This window comes from Protopterus annectens, chromosome 8.part0 (assembly GCF_019279795.1).
Source record: "Protopterus annectens isolate FY-2018-M chromosome 8.part0, PAN1.0, whole genome shotgun sequence".
In the NCBI taxonomy this organism is placed as follows: Eukaryota; Metazoa; Chordata; order Ceratodontiformes; family Protopteridae; genus Protopterus; species Protopterus annectens.
In genome coordinates, this window is record NC_056741.1 from 332535611 (window position 1) to 332556439 (window position 20829).

General features: G+C 37.4%; 1 protein-coding gene across 1 annotated transcript in view; it reads left to right on the plus strand.

Moving 5' to 3' along the window:
* LOC122808789 (A-kinase anchor protein 13-like) overlaps positions 1-20829 on the plus strand; it is a 1176608-nt gene that overhangs the window by 781844 nt on the left and 373935 nt on the right. Inside the window, exon 3 of the mRNA XM_044079825.1 lies at positions 10920-11115. Coding sequence (XP_043935760.1) covers positions 10920-11115 — 196 coding nt within the window. The remainder of the gene's footprint in view (positions 1-10919; positions 11116-20829) is intronic.

Genomic DNA, 20829 nt, shown 5'->3' on the forward strand with positions numbered 1-20829 from the left:
AATCAGTACAACATGGGAAAGAAAGAGAGATCTGATATTCTGCAAAGGAGAACGCCAAACTAATCAATACAAAAAAAAACATGGGAAAGAAAGAGAGATCTGATATGCTGCAAAGGAGAAAGCCAAACTAATCAATACAGCATGGGAAAGAAAGAGAGATATGATATGCTGCAAAGGAGAAAGCCAAACTAATCAATACAACATAGGAAAGAAAGAGAGATCTGATATGCTGCAAAGGAGAAAGCCAAACTAATCAATACAACATGGGAAAGAAAGAGAGATCTGATATGCTGCAAAGGAGAAAGCCAAACTAATCAGTACAACATGGGAAAGAAAGAGAGATCTGATATGCTGCAAAGGAGAAAGCCAAACTAATCAATACAACATCAATATGGCAAAGAAAGAGAGATCTGATATGCTGCAAAGGAGAAAGCCAAACTAATCAATACAAAATTAATATGAGAAAGAAAGAGAGATCTGATATGCTGCAAAGGAGAAAGCCAAACTAATCAATACAAAAAAAACATGGGAATGAAAGAGAGATCTGATATGCTGCAAAGGAGAAAGCCAAACTAATCAATACAAAAAAACATGGGAATGAAAGAGAGATCTGATATGCTGCAAAGGAGGAAGCCAAACTAATCAATACAACATGGGAAAGAAAGAGAGATCTGATATGCTGCAAAGGAGAAAGCCAAACTAATCAATACAACATCAATATGGCAAAGAAAGAGAGATCTGATATGCTGCAAAGGAGAAAGCCAAACTAATCAATACAAAATGAATATGAGAAAGAAAGAGAGATCTGATATGCTGCAAAGGAGAAAGCCAAACTAATCAATACAAAAAAAACATGGGAATGAAAGAGAGATCTGATATGCTGCAAAGGAGAAAGCCAAACTAATCAATACACCATGGGAAAGAAAGAGAGATCTGATATGCTGCAAAGGAGAAAGCCAAACTAATGAATACAACATAGGAAAGAAAGAGAAATCTGATATGCTGCAAAGGAGAAAGCCAAACTAATCAGTACAGCATGGGAAAGAAAGAAAGATGTGATATGCTGCAAAGGAGAAAGCCAAACTAATCAATACAAAATGAATATGGGAAAGAAAGAGAGATCTGATATGCTGCAAAGGAGAAAGCCAAACTAATCAATACAACATCAATATGGCAAAGAAAGAGAGATCTGATATGCTGCAAAGGAGAAAGCCAAACTAATCAATACAACATGGGAAAGAAAGAGAGATCTGATATGCTGCAAAGGAGAAAGCCAAACTAATCAATATAACATGGGAAAGAAAGAGAGATCTGATATTCTGCAAAGGACAACGCCAAACTAATCAATACAAAAAAAAAACATGGGAATGAAAGAGAGATCTGATATGCTGCAAAGGAGAAAGCCAAACTAATCAATACAACATGGGAAAGAAAGAGAGATCTAATATGCTGCAAAGGAGAAAGCCAAACTAATGAATACAACATAGGAAAGAAAGAGAAATCTGATATGTTGCAAAGGAGAAAGCCAAACTAATCAGTACAACATGGGAAAGATAGAGAGATCTGATGTGCTGCAAAGGAGAAAGCCAAACTAATCAATACAACATGGGAAAGAAAGAGAGATCTGATATGCTGCAAAGGAGAAAGCCAAACTAATCAATACAACATCAATATGGGAAAGAAAGAGAGATCTGATATGCTGCAAAGGAGAAAGCCAAACTAATCAATACAACATCAATATGGCAAAGAAAGAGAGATCTGATATGCTGCAAAGGAGAAAGCCAAACTAATCAATACAACATGGGAAAGAAAGAGAGATCTGATATGCTGCAAAGGAGAAAGCCAAACTAATCAATACAACATCAATATGGCAAAGAAAGAGAGATCTGATATGCTGCAAAGGAGAAAGCCAAACTAATCAATACAAAATTAATATGAGAAAGAAAGAGAGATCTGATATGCTGCAAAGGAGAAAGCCAAACTAATCAATACAAAAAAAAAACATGGGAATGAAAGAGAGATCTGATATGCTGTAAAGGAGAAAGCCAAACTAATCAATACAAAAAAAAACATGGGAATGAAAGAGAGATCTGATATGCTGCAAAGGAGGAAGCCAAACTAATCAATACAACATGGGAAAGAAAGAGAGATCTGATATGCTGCAAAGGAGAAAGCCAAACTAATCAATACAACATCAATATGGCAAAGAAAGAGAGATCTGATATGCTGCAAAGGAGAAAGCCAAACTAATCAATACAAAATTAATATGAGAAAGAAAGAGAGATCTGATATGCTGCAAAGGAGAAAGCCAAACTAATCAATACAAAAAAAACATGGGAATGAAAGAGAGATCTGATATGCTGCAAAGGAGAAAGCCAAACTAATCAATACAACATGGGAAAGAAAGAGAGATCTGATATGCTGCAAAGGAGAAAGCCAAACTAATGAATACAACATAGGAAAAAAAGAGAAATCTGATATGCTGCAAAGGAGAAAGCCAAACTAATCAGTACAGCATGGGAAAGAAAGAAAGATGTGATATGCTGCAAAGGAGAAAGCCAAACTAATCAATACAAAATGAATATGGGAAAGAAAGAGAGATCTGATATGCTGCAAAGGAGAAAGCCAAACTAATCAATACAACATCAATATGGCAAAGAAAGAGAGATCTGATATGCTGCAAAGGAGAAAGCCAAACTAATCAATACAAAAAAAAACAAAACATGGGAATGAAAGAGAGATCTGATATGCTGCAAAGGAGGAAGCCAAACTAATCAATACAACATGGGAAAGAAAGAGAGATCTGGTATGCTGCAAAGGAGAAAGCCAAACTAATCAATACAACATGGGAAAGAAAGAGAGATCTGATATTCTGCAAAGGAGAACGCCAAACTAATCAATACAAAAAAACAACATGGGAATGAAAGAGAGATCTGATATGCTGCAAAGGAGAAAGCCAAACTAATCAATACAACATGGGAAAGAAAGAGAGATATGATATGCTGCAAAGGAGAAAGCCAAACTAATCAATACAACATAGGAAAGAAAGAGAGATCTGATATGCTGCAAAGGAGAAAGCCAAACTAATCAGTACAACATGGGAAAGAAAGAGAGATCTGATATGCTGCAAAGGAGAAAGCCAAACTAATCAATACAAAAAAAAACATGGGAATGAAAGAGAGATCTGATATGCTGCAAAGGAGAAAGCCAAACTAATCAATACAACATGGGAAAGAAAGAGAGATCTGATATGCTGCAAAGGAGAAAGCCAAACTAATCAGTATAACATGGGAAAGAAAGAGAGATCTGATATTCTGCAAAGGAGAACGCCAAACTAATCAATACAAAAAAAAACATGGGAATGAAAGAGAGATCTGATATGCTGCAAAGGAGAAAGCCAAACTAATCAATACAACATTGGAAAGAAAGTGAGATCTGATATGCTGCAAAGGAGAAAGCCAAACTAATGAATACAACATAGGAAAGAAAGAGAAATCTGATATGTTGCAAAGGAGAAAGCCAAACTAATGAGTACAACATGGGAAAGAAAGAAAGATGTGATATGCTGCAAAGGAGAAAGCCAAACTAATCAATACAAAATGAATATGGGAAAGAAAGAGAGATCTGATATGCTGCAAAGGAGAAAGCCAAACTAATCAATACAACATCAATATGGCAAAGAAAGAGAGATCTGATATGCTGCAAAGGAGAAAGCCAAACTAATCAATACAAAAAAAAAACATGGGAATGAAAGAGAGATCTGATATGCTGCAAAGGAGGAAGCCAAACTAATCAATACAACATGGGAATGAAAGAGAGATCTGATATGCTGCAAAGGAAAAAGCCAAACTAATCAATACAACATGGGAAAGAAAGAGAGATATGATATGCTGCAAAGGAGGAAGCCAAACTAATCAATACAACATAGGAAAGAAAGAGAGATCTGATATGCTGCAAAGGAGAAAGCCAAACTAATCAATACAACATGGGAAAGAAAGAGAGATATGATATGCTGCAAAGGAGAAAGCCAAACTAATCAGTACAACATGGGAAAGAAAGAGAGATCTGATATGCTGCAAAGGAGAAAGCCAAACTAATCAATACAACATCAATATGGCAAAGAAAGAGAGATCTGATATGCTGCAAAGGAGAAAGCCAAACTAATCAATACAAAAAAAAACATGGGAATGAAAGAGAGATCTGATATGCTGCAAAGGAGGAAGCCAAACTAATCAATACAACATGGGAAAGAAAGAGATCTGATATGCTGCAAAGGAGAAAGCCAAACTAATCAATACAACATGGGAAAGAGAGATCTGATATTCTGCAAAGGAGAACGCCAAACTAATCAATACAAAAAAAAAACATGGGAATGAAAGAGAGATCTGATATGCTGCAAAGGAGAAAGCCAAACTAATCAATACAACATGGGAAAGAAAGAGAGATATGATATGCTGCAAAGGAGAAAGCCAAACTAATCAATACAACATAGGAAAGAAAGAGAGATCTGATATGCTGCAAAGGAGAAAGCCAAACTAATCAATACAACATGGGAAAGAAAGAGAGATCTGCTATGCTGCAAAGGAGAAAGCCAAACTAATCAATACAACATGGGAAAGAAAGAGAGATATGATATGCTGCAAATGAGAAAGCCAAACTAATCGATACAAAAAAATACATGGGAAAGAAAGAGAGATCTGATATGCTGCAAAGGAGAAAGCCAAACTAATCAATACAACATGGGAAAGAAAGAGAGATCTGATATGCTGCAAAGGTGAAAGCCAAACTAATCAATACAAAAAAAACATGGGAAAGAAAGAGAGATCTGATATGCTGCAAAGGAGAAAGCCAAACTAATCAATACAACATGGGAAAGAAAGAGAGATTTGATATGCTGCAAAGGAGAAAGCCAAACTAATCAATACAAAAAAATATCTACAAAGCAATGATGTTTGAAGAGCATACTTCTCAACTGGCCAGATTTTTTGCAGAATGTTGAGATTTTGCCTCTTATTTTTGGTCTGTTTCTCATAAAATTGTGGTTTTCTGGCAAACCATTGAGGAGTAAAGTCAGAAAATAATGGCAGATATTTGATTTTCAGACTTCATATGCTTCAGAAATTCATTGCTAATGCAAAACCTGTTATTCTATCAACTTTCTAAGTTTGTAAGAGCAATATTTAAAAAGTGTCCCTAGTTTTGGCCTTTTGTCCCCCCATTATTTGTGGCTTTGTCCAGACTTCTTGCTCTAAGAGGTTGAGAGGTATGTTGAAGAGAAATACAAGCAAAGGCACCTAGATATGGAAAATTTCACAACAGAAAAAAATAAGATCACAAAGGAGGATGTAGAACAGAAGATTAGCAATTTAGAAGTTAAACAAATAGAAGCTGAAGTTATGGGATACCTGATAAAGTGAAGGATTTAGTGTAGAAAGTCTAACACAGTTTATGTCATAGCATGATGGAAGAATGAGAAACAGGTGGAGCGGGAGACATCTGAAGAAATATAACTCTCAACTCTCTAGATTTTCACAGAATGTCCAGATCTTTACCTCTGTTTCTCATAAAATTGTGGTTTTCTAGCAAATCATTGACAAATCATTCAGAATTCAAGTCAGAATATAATGACAGACATTTAAGTTTCAGGCTTCATATCCTTCAGAAAATGCATGCTATTTCAAAGCCTGCTGTTTTATCAACTTTCTAAATTTGTAACAGCAATATTTAAAAGTTGTCCCTATTTTTGGGCCTTTGTCCCCCCATTATTTATGGCCTTGTCCAGATTTCTTACTCTAAGAGCTTGTGAGGTATGGAAAGTAAAAAAAGATTTAATATGGTGCAATATTTATGCAAAGGATAAAGCAAAACTAATCAATATAAAAAGCAGCAACAAAGTTATTTGAAGAGAAATGCACGCAAAGGCATCTCGATATGAAACATTTCACAATGCAAAACTAAGAAAACAAACAGGGAAAGTAGAAAAGATGATTAGTAATGGAGAAGATAAAAGAAACAGAAACTAAAGTTATGGGATACCTGCAAGGTAAAGGATTTAGTAAAGAAAATCCAACACAGGAAATCCCACAGTGTGATGGAAGAATGAATCCCCAAATTAAAAAGAAACGGGTGGAATAGAAAGCATCTGACTACTTGCTACCCGAAGATGCCCTGCAGCCTTTAGATGGAAACCATTACAAAAGTTCAGGTGGAGTTTGTTTCAAAGCAAGGGAACGAGCAGGAAACAGTGGCAACTCTGACACAGTCAATGTTGTGGAGTGATATGAAAGAGCAATGGGTAACTCAGGATGCAGCTGATGAGAATATGTCACAGGTAGATGTTCTAGAACTTTCTGTAAAATGTCCGCAGGAAACAGTGAGCCAACAATGTGCCCTCAGTTTAGAAGAAAATGATCAAAGGGAAGAGTTACTTTATTTAATAGAGATGGAAAAACGTATTAAGATCAAAGAAAGAAATAGAGTACAGAAAGTCGGTAAGACCAAAATCTTTGATAAAATGAATGAACACAGTAATCAAGACTGTTAACAGAAATTCATGTGATATGACAGAAATAAATAGGATATATTACTGAGCAGCTAAATTAATAACAGATAATGTCTTACCACAAAAACACAAAGTAGAAAGTTTAAGGAAGGGAAGAAATCAAATGCCATCATGGAAGTATCAAACAGAGAAAACTATAAAGCAACTAAGACAAGAACTAAGACAAGAACTGCTACTGTCTGAAGAGTATAGAAGAGGGAACCGATCAAGAAAATACTTGAAAAGATAGTTGTGATAAAATCAATGCACAGTATCAGAACAGACCAGGCTCTGTCATACACTATTGCAAATAATAAACTAATGATATTAGCACTGACAGAAAATCTTAGAAGATATAAAGATAAATATAAAGGAAAAGTACTAAATAAGCAATTCATTGATGACCCCAAATTTTTTTTAGAGAGAATTAGGAAAAAAAGATACTGAAAGGATAGAAGAAGTAAAAGAAACAGTAAGAAGATTAAATATACAAGGTATGAAACAGGGTGAAGTAACGGCCAGAGAAATTGAAATAAATTTAAGAAAAGCTCCTTTAAGGAAAATCCAAGTCCCAGATGCAGTACCCAACCTCTGGCTAAAGGTATTAACATCTTTACACAAAGATTTAGATCTGGGTAAGTATTACTTATATGCACATCCAGAACAGACACCAACCTTGTTAACAACAGGAAAAATGATACTCTTCCTTAAGTGTGAACATGCAAGCTATCCTTAAAAACTATAGACCAAAAACTTACCTTCCAAAGATGTATAAGCTATATACTGGAATTTTTGCTGACAGAGTCTGTAGTGTAGTCATTTAGAAGAAAACTCAGTCATGGAAATAGAACCGAAGGGTACCAAAAGAAAGTCATGTGGAACAAAAGATGATTTGTTACTAAATAAAGTCATGGTGGAGAACTGTAAAAGGGGGAAGACTCTAAGTAGGACATGTCTAAATTATAATAAAGCATTTGACAGTAACCCACATTCATAGATAGAGTGCTTACAGATGTATAAGATACATCCTACATTGATCAATTACATTACAGTGACCATGAAACTGTGGGAAACCACTTTACAGCTAAGCCATGATAACAGACAAATTATTATCCCAGAGATAAAAATTCAAAGGGGAATATTCCAGGGTGACTCTTTGTCACCACTGCCCATTTGTCTTGCCCTTAACCCATTAAACTGTCTGCTTAACAGATTAGATGGTTACAATTTGTCTCACAGAAAATAACCAGATGTAAAAATGTATCTTCTTTTTGTGGATGACTTAAAACTGTACAGATCATCAGATGAAGAGTTGAAAGCACAACTGCAAGTGATTAAAACTTTCTCACATGATATAAGGTTGTTGTCATTTGGTCTTGATAAATGTGCAAAAGCAACCTTTAAAGCAGGAAAACTGCAGCACCAAGAAAATATCAGTCTGGGACAAAAATATGATTTAAAGGAACTTGAGCAAGAGGGAGTGTATACATATTTGGGAATTGATGAAGGATCAAGAATAAAACATGAACAAATGTGAACAAAATTCAGTAAGGAATATTTAAGAAGACTTAAATTAATACTGAAAACAGCCCTTACATCTAGGAACAAAGTCCTAGCTGTAAACCAGTTTTCCTCTTCCTGTTCTAACTTACAGTTTTGTGGTGATTGATTGGCCCCAAAAGATACTGGATCAGTTGGACAGGAAAACAAGACAAATGATGATATATAAAGTTCAGTGTATACCAAGAGTATATAACCCTTGCTCTAAAGGAGGTATGGGCTGCCTCAAAACTGGTTACATGTATAGATCTGCAATCGTAGGACTGCATATATATATATATATATCTGTTGTCCTCACCAGATCCAAACATAGGGAAAGTTTTAAAACATGAGGGGAGGAAATCTAAGATGACTTCCCTGCTTGGTTTAGCAGAAGCATATCATTGTCAAATAGGAATGGAAATCAAACCAAAAGTAGACAAAAATCAGACATCAACTGAACGTGCCAAAAAAAAACAAAAGAAGGAATATAAGGAGAAATATCAGAGGAGAAGGCAAGAAATATGGAAAAAACATAAATATAGTAACAAATAGAGAAAAGTCCTGAGACAACCTCCAGTTGATCAGGATCTGACACAGGAATGGTTAAGGAGAGGTGAATTTAAACCAAAAGATGAAAGGTTAGTACTGGCGGCCCAGGATACTGGACTATGTACTCTTTGGTTTACAAAGTCCATTGAATATGTGGGAGAAACAGACAAATGCAGGTTCTGTAAAACAGAACTGGCAACAGTCTCACATCTTGTTGCTTTGTGTGTGATACACTAATGGCAGAGTGCCTGCATACTGAAAGGCATAATAATGTGGCAAGACTGTTGCACTGGGGAATATGCAAACAGTATAATATTGAAGTAGTTGAGAAGCACTGGGCACATTAGCCACAAAGCGTTATACAGAATGATGAAGTTCATATTACATGGGATCACCCATTACCAACAGTTCAAAAAATAGATGCGAGAAAATCAGATATAGTAGTCCATGAAAAGTAGACAAAAGTAGCATTGATCATTGAAATTGCTACACAGAGTGACAATGTCTCACATAAAGACACAAAGTCATAAAATACCAGGATTTGCAGGCAGAAATGAGGGCAATGTGGAAGAAGGATACCCAGGCATTTCCAGTAGTAGTGGGAGTAATGTGTCTCATAAAAAAGAATTTACATTCATATTTAGATATGGTACCGATACATGTAACTCCATATAATTGACATATTATATGTCTTATCATTAAAAGTGATATGTCTCATATACTATAGTGGCTGCTATTAAACTAGTCAAAGATGGGGTTGATCCTTTTGCATGAATGCAGTTTATCTAATAGAAAGCCAAGCATAAAAAATATAACAGTGCAGTGTGTTGCCTGCCATTATAGCACAGTTTTTTTTTCCAGTAGCTCTGTCATATTTTACTTTGCTAAAACAGTCACATTACCCCATTCCCTTCCTTAGTCAGAGAAACAGATGTCTAACGTTTTCTAATTTAAAAAGAAAATACTATACTAAAGTTCTGTCTGAGATACATGATCCCCATGCTGTTTATAAACAACAGTGGAATCATTTGAAAAATAAAAACTTAAGCTATGGAATATACTGTCTTAGAAAAGGTATACTGTTATGAGTAAATACATAGCATCATTAAATGCTTGCAGAAATTAAGCCTGCTGTCACACTTTATATGTCACATTTTTTTTTAATTTATTTGTTAGGCAGATTTAACCACCACACATGTATACTTCTCTTTATGGCTGGCCAGGAAGCACTATCTGATAACTTCTGCAGAGTAAGAGTGCAAATGGAGGCTGAGAGAATCAAACCCAGGAGTCCAGGATGAAGCTTATAACAGCTAATAACCTTAATCCTCTCCATTGAACTGCTAGGCAGTAATACTCACTAAAATATGAAATCTTTCAGACATCATATGAAAAGATTGCAAAAAAAAAAAAAAAAAAAGGTTTGTCATGCTGTATGACGGTGAACTTCTTTTATAAACTTCTACACCTATTACAATAAGTATAATAGGATATTATTTGGAAGGGGTAAAGATTCATACTACTGAGATGGAAAAAGAAATGAATTCATAGGTCACTGAAGCACTGAGTCATTAAGGGCACTGTTTTGGGGATGTATTATGTACACAGCTGTCTCTAATTATGCTGTTAAATGTCATTATACAGTCTGTGGCTACACCATATACTGTGTACAGTTTTGGAGGTCGTGTAGAGAGACAGGTTTATACATTATGTGGATGGTGTGCAGAAAAGGGTAACCAAGATGATTTAAGGAGTTATATGAAAGGTTAAGTAGTCAGGAGTTACACTCGGTTGTAGTTAGAAGGAAAGGGAGAGTACAGGTGCATAAAATAGTGAAGGGACACGTGCAGGAATACCACTGAAAAAATAGCAAGGAGGGGACATAATCTGTAGAATGATGGTAATAGCTTCACACTGTTTATGAGGAAGCACTTTTTTACTGAATTTGCAGCATACAGGTGAAATGACCTTTTAGAGTGTGTGCAACAGTGTAAAACTAATTAGTCTTTGCAGTAAGGGGAATGGAGACAGACTGTGGGAAGAATATTAAGAGAGACTGAGGTACAGCTACGAGTAACAAGCTGTATAAGTTTGGTGAAAAAGATAGCTGTTATGTCTTTTTCATTTGGTACTCTTTGTATGTCTAAATACATTTGTAATGTAAGTAGAAATAGTTTTAAATTATTAGTCTGTGTTGATTGAAAAGACAAAAGAAGCACTGCATGTTAATTAAAAAAATCTGCTTTTTATTATTTATTTTCATTGAAGATTTTCATTTTTTTTTCAGTGTAAGTTTAGAGGGCCTGGATCCAGATGAGATTGAGAAAACATATGGGGTGAAAACATCCATTTGTAAACAAGACCCTCGCAGAGCACCGATTCATAGCACAGCTGATTTAGAGTCTCTCCTTTTACTGGAAGAAGATCTACAGCTTGTCGATGATCCTAGAGTATTTTTGCAAAAAGGGTATTTGTCCCAGATGGTGAGACTGAGTTTTTTCTTTCTTTGTCTAGAATCTTCAAGAGTGAATCATCTCATCACAACAATGACAGATATGAAGCATGTTATATTTCTGATGGTCGCTAGTATTATCATGGCCTTGTGAAGCAGAAGTCATTTATGTGAAAATAAGATCCTGGCCTACATATAGTTTGTCGGTAATATTCTGCTTTACTTTTACTGTTTTTTCTTCAGCTAATTTAGCAAGGGCCTACAAGGAATAAGCCTGTTGTTTTATTTGTAACCATGGGAACATTGTTCTCATTAATAAAGTTCAAAGTGTCACAAGTACGCATGCGGATGTTGTGGGAGTGGAACTCATGTTGTCATGATATAGTTTATTTGCCACACATAACCCAAGGCTGCTAAGTAATGCTGCCACACCTACTGCTTTACCTAAAGCGGAATGATTGCTCAAAGTTAATTGTCTGATTTCGGACAGTTTGAAAACTCCACCTTTGTGAATAGCTGTAGTGAAGAGTTCATGCTACTTACAGGGTTAATCAAAAGGTAGAAATGTGATGCACGAGTTCTCATTTCAAGTTCGGGCAGTCAGTTGTTTTAAAGAGGTTAATCACCTGAAATGATAATGTATAATATGTAAAATAACACCCATTCCCTTATATGAAGTTTAATTCTAAGAAACACAATAGGAGAATTTATGGATAGTCAATGTTTATGAGAAGTATGACTGTCAGTTTGTGACACAGCAGTGCTCTGCAATGCTCAGCTAACATCAGAAGACCCATGCGGGCCGCACAGGCTAGACATTCCACTGGTGTCCACTCATAAGGTAGACTACAACTTGCATAACAGTGTTCCATAGCAGGATTTTCTAAGCTTTGTCTCTTGAAATTTTACCAGATGCAGCTGGGCTTTGGTGCTTTGTGCCACTAACTTAATCTGAAATGTGACTACTGACTAGTTGTTAGTGTTGCTGTCGTCTAAAACCACAGCCACAGTAAACATCTTGTTAGTAACAAGGTTTGAGCCATGTCCTGCTATCAATCCGCCTGTCAGTTTTACTGTAAGGTATTTCAGAAAATGGTTTGCATTAGAAGTGACTCAATAACAGGCTCTAGCATTTTAACAGCTGACAAATAAAATTGTCTTCTGAAGCACTGTTTCCTTTCTGCTTCAGTTAAATATTATTAATGAGATTTGCACATTAAGGTGGATGCATGATTTTACTGAAGTTGTGAATTGTTCAGACTATATGTATATATATATATATATATATATATATATATATATATATATATATATATATATATATATCTTCTTCTTCTTTTGGCTGCTCCCATTAGGGGTTGCCACAGAAGATCAACTGTTTCCATTTCTTCCTGTCCTCAGCATCTTGCTCTGTCACACCAACCACCTGCATGTCCTCTCTCACCACATCCATAAACCTTATCTTAGGCCTCCCTCTTTACCTGTTACCTGGCAGCTTCATCCTTAGCATCTTTTTCCCAATGTACTCTGCATCCCTCCTCAGCACATGTCCAAACCAGCGTAATCTTGCCTCTTTGGCTTTGTCTCCAAACCTTCCGACCTGGGCTGACCCTGTAATATACTTATTCCTAATCCTGTCCATCCTCATCACACCCAGTGCAAATCTTAACATCTTCATCTCTGCCACGTCAAGCTCTGACTCCTGCCTTTTTGTCAATGCCACTGTCTCCAACCCATATAACATAGCTGGTTTCACTACCCTCTTGTAGACCTTCCCTTTCACTCTTACTGGTACTTGTCTGTCACAAATCACTCCTGACACTCTTCTCCACCCACTCTATCCTGCCTGTACTCTCTTCTTCACCTCTCTTCCACACTCACCATTGCTCTGAACTGTTGATCTCAAGTACTTAAACTCATCCACCTTCGCCACCTCTACTCCCTGCATTCTCAACATTCCACTAGCCTCCCTCTCATTCACACACACACATATATTCTGTCTTAGTCCTGCTGACCGTCATTCCTCTTCTCTCTAGAGCATATCTCCACCTCTCCAGGGTCTCCTCCACCTGTTCCCTACTCTCACTACAGATCACAATGTCATCTGCAAACATCATAGTCCATGGGGACTCCTGTCTGATCTTGTCTGTCAACCTGTCCATCACCATTGCAAATAAGAAAGGGCTCAGAGCTGATCCTTGATGTAATCCCACCTCTACCTTAAATGCATCTGTCACTCCCACTGCAGACCTCACCACTGTCACACTACCCTCGTACATATCCTGTACCACTCTTGCATACTTCTCTGACACTCCCGACTTCCTCATACAATACCACAACTCCTCTCTAGGCACCCTGTCATATGCTTTCTCTAAATCCACAAAGACACAATGCAGCTCCTTCTGACCTTCTCTGTACTTCTCCATCAACACTCTCAGAGCAAACATCGCATCTGTAGTGCTCTTTCCTGGCATGAAACCATACTGCTGATCACTAATCATCACCTCCCTTCTTAACCTAGCTTCCACTACTCTTTCCCATAACTTAATGGTGTGACTGATCAGTTTAATCCCTCTGTAGTTACTACAGCTCTGCACATCACCCTTATTCTTAAAAATTGGTACCAAAACACTTTTTCTCCATTCCTCAGGCATCTTCTCACTTTCCAAGATTTCATTAAACAATCTAGTTAAAAACTCCACTGCCATCTCACCTAAACACCTCCATGCTTCCACAGGTATGTCATTTGGACCAACAGCCTTTCCATTCTTCATCCTCTTCATAGCTATCCTTACTTCCTCCTTGCTAATCCACTGCACTTCAAGATTCACTATCCGCACATCATCCAACCTTCTCTACCTCTCATTCTCTTCATTCATCAACCTCTCAAAGTACTCTTTCCATCTGCTCAACACACTCTCCTCACTTGTGAGTATGTTTCCCTCATTATCCTTTATCACCCTTACCTGCTGAACATCTTTACTAGCTCGGTCCCTCTATCTAGCCAATTGGTACAGGTCCTTTTCTCCCTCCTTAGTGTCCAACCTTTTATACAACTTTTCACATGCCTTATCGTTAGCCTTTGCCACCTCTCTCTTTGCCATGCACCTCATCTCCTTATACTTGTGTCTACTTTCATCTCTTTGACAATCCCACTTCTTCTTCGACAACCTCTTTCTCTGTATACTCTCCTGTACTTCTTCATTCCACCACCAGGTCTCCTTGTCCTCCTTCCTCTTTCCAGATGTCACACCAAGCACCTTTCCAGCCATCTCTCTTACTAGCTCTGCTGTAGTTACCCAGCTATTAGGTAACTCTTCACTGCCACCCAGTGCCTGTCTTAACTCTTCCCTGAACATCACCTCACAATTACCCTTTTTCAGTTTCCACCATTTGATCCTTGGTGCTGCCCTCACACTCATCCTCCTCTTCTTGATCACCAATGTCATCTTACAAACCACCATCCTATGCTGCCTAACTACACTTTCCCCTGCCACCACTTTACAGTCTCCAATCTCCTTCAGACTGGCCCTTCTACTTAAGATATAATCCATCTGTGTGCATCTTCCTCCACTCTTGTATGTCACCCTATGCTCTTCCCTCTTGTTAAAATATGTATTCATCACAGCCATGTCCATCCTTTTCGCAAACTCCACTACCATCTGACCTTCTGCATGCCTTTGCTTAATACCATACCTACCCATCACTTCCTCATCCCCTCTGTTCCTTTCATCAACATGCCTATTGAAATCTGCTCCAATCACCAGTCTCACACCCTTGGGTACAGTCATCACCACTTCATCTAACTCGCTCCAACATTTTTTTTCTCATCCATTGCACACCCAACTTGTGGAGCATATGCACTAACAACCATCAATTTCCAGCTTCATAAACGTCACTCTATCCGACACCCTTTTCAACTCCAAAACACTATTAGCATACTGTTCCTTCAGGATAATGCCTACGCCATTTCTCCTCCCATACACACCATGATAAAACAATTTGAAACTGCCTCCGATAAACCTAGCCTTGCTCCCCTTCCATCTGGTCTCTTGCACACACAATATACCAACCTTCCTTCGGTCCATCATATCAGCTAGCTCTCTCCCTACACCAGTCATACTGTCAACATTCAAAGTTCTGACCCTCACTATCACAGTCCTAGCCTTTACCTGACTTCGGGTATGCCTTCCCCCTCTTCTCCTCTTTCGGCCAGCAGTAGCCCAATTTCTGCCAGCACCCTTTTGGCCAACAGTATGGGTAACGGTTGTTGTTAACCCGGGCCTTGACCTATCCGGTATGTATTTCTGTACTGTTGTCTGCATGTATGATTTGGCAAAATGTTATGACGGATGCCCTTCCTGATGCAACCCTCCCCATTTATCCAGGCTTGGGACCAGCACAAAGAAATGCACTGGCTTGTGCATCCCCAGTGCCTGGGTTGTATGTATGAATATATGTGTGTGTGTGTATACATATATATATATATATATATATATATATATATATATATATATATATATATATATATATATATATATATATGTATGTATATATATATATATATATATATATATATATATATATATATATATATATATATATATACACATACATATATATATATATATATATACACATACATATAAGAATTACACAGGCCATAACTTTACACTATCTACATGTATGCCTAGAAGCAGTCAGTCAAAACTGATGGACTTATGAGTCACAGCTGATGGACGTATGTGCTTTATCAGTGACTCAACAGGTTGCACACTGACCATTGTTGCTGGAGGGTTGTGTTCCCACACCAGTTGCTTTCATTCATTTTCCAGAGCTTACTCTGCAGTGCACCACATGGGGGTTGCTGTACGCCTAGGGTGCCGGCATCTATATGAAATGCTAAACTGAGGCTCCTTCTACCTAAGATGGTGGTAGCTAAAGTGGATATACAAGATACCATGGCATTTATGGAAAAGAGTAGGATATTTCATGAAAACATTTAACTTAAAATTAGATAACATAAAATTTTAATATTGTAAATAATATAATTACTGAAAATAATACGGAAAGTTTATTGATATCTTATCACATTATATACACAGAAAGAATAATTTCAGAATGCAAATCACAAAACAACATTTATGTTTCACATGGGAAAATCATGAAAGTAATAACTATTCTGTGCATTAATACTTCTCCCCTCCAGCCCTTTCGACACAACCATAATCTTAATTTTTTCATGATTAAATCACACTCAGATAACTTGTTATATAACAACTCTTCGCATCAAATTAACAAAAACATCTATTGCATACTAATTAACATTTTATATATCAAATATATATCTGAGGCCTTATTTAATACATAGTCACCACATATTACAGATTTGTAGGTAGTTGCTAAGCATGCAGTCAAGGTGACCATTAAGGAACCAGGCACAAATTCCCAATTGCCTCAAAGAACTGTCTGGTTAAGTGACTTGCTAAAGGTCAGAAAGAAATTAAATGAAGGATGAGAAAATCAAACTCTTCTACCCCGGGGCGTAGCTCATAACAGCTCATCATAGCTTTAATCCACCCCTGCTATGTTTTCTAAGGACGTAGAAGAAAAACAGTCATACTGATCTTGTTGTGTATTTTACCCCCCCAAAATTTTTTACTGTACTACAGATGGCTGATCCATTATTTATTTATTTATTTATTATTTACTTACATTTGTTGACCGGGAATGTCCGACTGGATGCAGGTCCATTTTCAGCGGAGGCCTGGGGAGGAAAGCTCCACAAATTAAAATATTACAGACATAGTTACAGATGAAAAATCCTAGCAATTAAAATATGACAAACATAGTTACAGATGAAGAACATAATACATTCAGTAGATAACTAGCATCGTTATTCTACCTGGCATATAGTTCACATTCTTTCTTTTACTGTTTTATGTTTCACCTCTTCTTTTACTTTCAGTTTTCCTAACCTTATCTGCCACAAAAAGTCATGCAGTTCTCTCACATCCTGCAATCTTTTTCATCTTTCTTCAGTCGTTACTTTGCTCTTCTTGTTTAAATATTCCCATGCTGTCTCATAAAACACTTATCCATATTTACCACATATCTTGGACACCTTTGAGGAAACATTTCATTTATATTTTATTTCCAAAGTTTAATTTTATCTACATATTCCATTGTTGTCTTATTTATATTCTCTTTTTTCCAGTGTTTGTACTTTTCCATCATCATCACCATCAACAACCATTTTCCTGTTTGTTTTTATACAGGGTTGGGTTGTCAAGTCAACTGAGTCATCTCTCATGATTCAATGCCACTCTCCTACCTTGCCTGACTGTCACATGCAGTAACACAATCCATCCATCTCTTTGCTGGATACCCTTCTGTTCATCTTACCTTCTTCCTGTCTCTTCCAAATAGTGTTCACTAGATTGTCTTCTGCTTTCCTGCACACATGCCTGAACAACCATAATCTAGTTTCTTTGACCTTCTCTACAATTGGAGTTATTTGGACTTCCGCTCTGATGTCCTAATTTCTTCTTCTGTTCTACAGTGAGCATCCTACCACCTGTCTCAGGTGCTTCATCTCCACCATCTCTAGCTTCATCAACTGTTCTGCCTTCACTGCCCAGGGTTCTGTACCATTACATAGAACTGGTCACACCACTGTTTTGTATACCATACTTTTCAGCTTCTTTGGCATTCGTCTGTCACACACTACCCCTGACACTCTGTGCCAGTTGGCTGCAGCCCTTCTGATTCCAGCTTGATCTTCTCACATCTGTACACAGTTTCATCCCATGTGTCTTCACTTTTGCATTCCACTCTCCAATTATCTGGGGTTCAAGTGCCTAGGCAGCGAGACATTTCCCTGTGGTACATTTGACTGGGGACACATTGCTGAAGTGACATTCAGCTGCAGAGAAATATGGCTGTTTGCAAATTCCCTGTGGGCAAAGAGAAGAATATGTTGCCATGCCCAGAACTTCAATAACCAAATGCACAGGGGGAAAACAATGTCCATGGTCCCCAAGGGAACATGAGACAGCAGGCAATATAGCAGGCATCAGAAGGCATGTCAGTGACAGTAAAAATGCAGTGCACAATGGGCAGTGCCTTTATAATTGGAATGTGTGTACCACTACCGCCTTCACACAGTGTCTAGGGAACATTACCTAAAACACATACTGGAGCATAAATGTGACTACTGTAGCCTACAGGATTTCCTCCATGCTGTAGCAAACTTCTATATGTTGTAGTTGCATAAGTATGTACTGTACACTGAGCAGAACACTCATTACTTTTTCTGCCACCATGCATTTGATTACTAATGCTGTGAGCATTGCAGTGTGTGCTTCTCTTTGCCCACAGGGAATCTGCAAACAGCCATATTTCTCTGCAGCTGAATGCTACTTCAGCCATGTGTCCCCAGTCAAATGTACCACAGGGAAATGTCTCACTGCCTAGGCACCTGAACTCGTTATTTGCCTGTTTAGAACTTTTATTTTAAAATTTGTATTTAAGATTATTCCTTCTTACATAGTTTATTTTCAAGTTGAATACTTTATTTTATTTAGTTCAAGTAAAAACATTACTATTCAATTTTAAATGCTTGTGGCTATTTATTTATATTTTGCTGAAAGGTATACATTTAATATAATTTACTATACATTTAGTCTGGTGTGCTAACTATTCATTGGTGCCTGACTTTTAAAGAGTCACTACTCAGAAATGCATGCTGCCATTCAAGTTATTTTACAAGTAAAGGTAGTTTGTGTTCTTGGTTTGTCAAAGTTTTTTAACTGGTGGCATCATTTTGTTTATTTGTTTCCATTTTGGCAACTATTTTGTCTCTACATTGACTGACCATCAAGCCACATCCTCCAGCCCAATTGTCCTAAACTACAAGTCCTACCACAGCATAACCTCAGTGTTCCATTAGCCAGGAGTATCTTCCTACTGGGAGAAGTTTTGCTGCAAGATGGACCCTCTACACCTTACAATGGTTCATCAGCATTAGGTATTCATTTCTGCAAGTGGTGAGATGGGGTGGCAGAGAAGCACTCATCTGACTGTTTGGGGATTTCTTCTGGCCTAAATCTTCACCCACATGTGCTGATACACCCTAAGTCAGTGTAAGCTGGGCTGGGAATGTTATGGCCACAATGAGTACATGCTACACCCCCCCCAGCCATAGGGCAGGCACATTCCCTTCACTCACCCACCCAACCCGCATCAGCTGCCTTGACCCCTGCCATCTGCCACAGCTTAAAGGTCAATGCCCAGCATTACCCCATCCCAGAGCAAACACACACCTGAGGGAAGGCTGGAACAGGTTTACTATGCCCCCTTCTGCCCAGACCATAAGGTAGTTATCACTGCCACCACAACCCCTTTATCAGCTGCTATAAGGCCCTTCCCAAAGGGTGACCAATTCCACTGTGTAATGCTACTGTTATCCAAATGGTAAATGTGACCAAACTTTTAAGAATATTCTAGAGTGGCCTGTACAGTGTCACCAAATACATGCAAGTACTCTCAAGATCTTAAATATTTGTAAACAAACCAGCCACAATTAAAAGGTTTAAAAATATTTAATAAATAATAAAAGCACAAGATAATACTTATTAACTCAACATAGTGACAGCAAAGTTCACAGTCACAGGAAATACTTTAAATTAACGTAGTAGGACAGTCTCGCATAAATATAGAAAACATCTACACTAATCTTGCTATATTCCAATCTATCTCTAAGAGAAACTATGTTCTAAATAACTTACTTACAGAGCACGGCAAAGTGCTGGTAAGTTGTTAACAGGTCCGGAACAAAATACAAAATGCACTCTTTTTCTCTGAGATAGTTCTTAAGTTAATAATACGCATTACTGCTGGGTTAGCTAGATGTCATCACTATTTGACACTTGCATCTAGTTCCCAGGGGAAACAGATACCAACAGAATTTAACATGTCTCTATGAAAAATACTTATCTCTTAGAAGCTGACAATTCTCTCTTAGAAGCTTGCCCGAAACTGGAAGTCGTAAAACAATTACCTTGGAAACCTGTAATTACCTCGGTTTCAAACAATAGAAGGAATTTCCAACTGCAGACATTCTGTCTTCTAGTTCTGCTAAACACACTCATAAAATTCTATATTTTCTCATAGTTTGTAAGTTAACTCTATATATTCTAACTTTTACTATGAAACCATACATTTGCATTGGCATATAATTTATACACATCTGCTCTTTTCCAGCAGGGTGCACTGTATTACAATCTTGAAGCTCAGTACAAAACATATAGTTTTCTTACATTTTTAAGGCAAGCATACAAATCATATTACTATTCACAAATGACATAGAATTATTTACAAAATTCTATCTAGCTGGGCTGGCAGTGTCACGCTGGTAATGTAGAACTGCTATTTAGCCCTTTCTTTTGAAAGATATTGCATGTGTCTGTGTGCAAATAAATTTTTTAATAAGTTTAAATTATTGTTAGAAAGTCTTACTGGAAGCAATGGGTTCAGTCTAAAGTGGGCAAAATCCTGGGGGATGAGGGATTAAAACTTGGAGGTGCAACAGTGCAGACAAAGCTTATTTGGCTGATATTGACTATTGCCAGAGGTAACAGTGAGCATTTGCCATATGTCCTTAAGACCAAGTGTCCCTCACATATTAATTGACTTGCAGACGTGTGGATATGTTGTAATTGTCATCATTCCTTTCAGTCTAGTT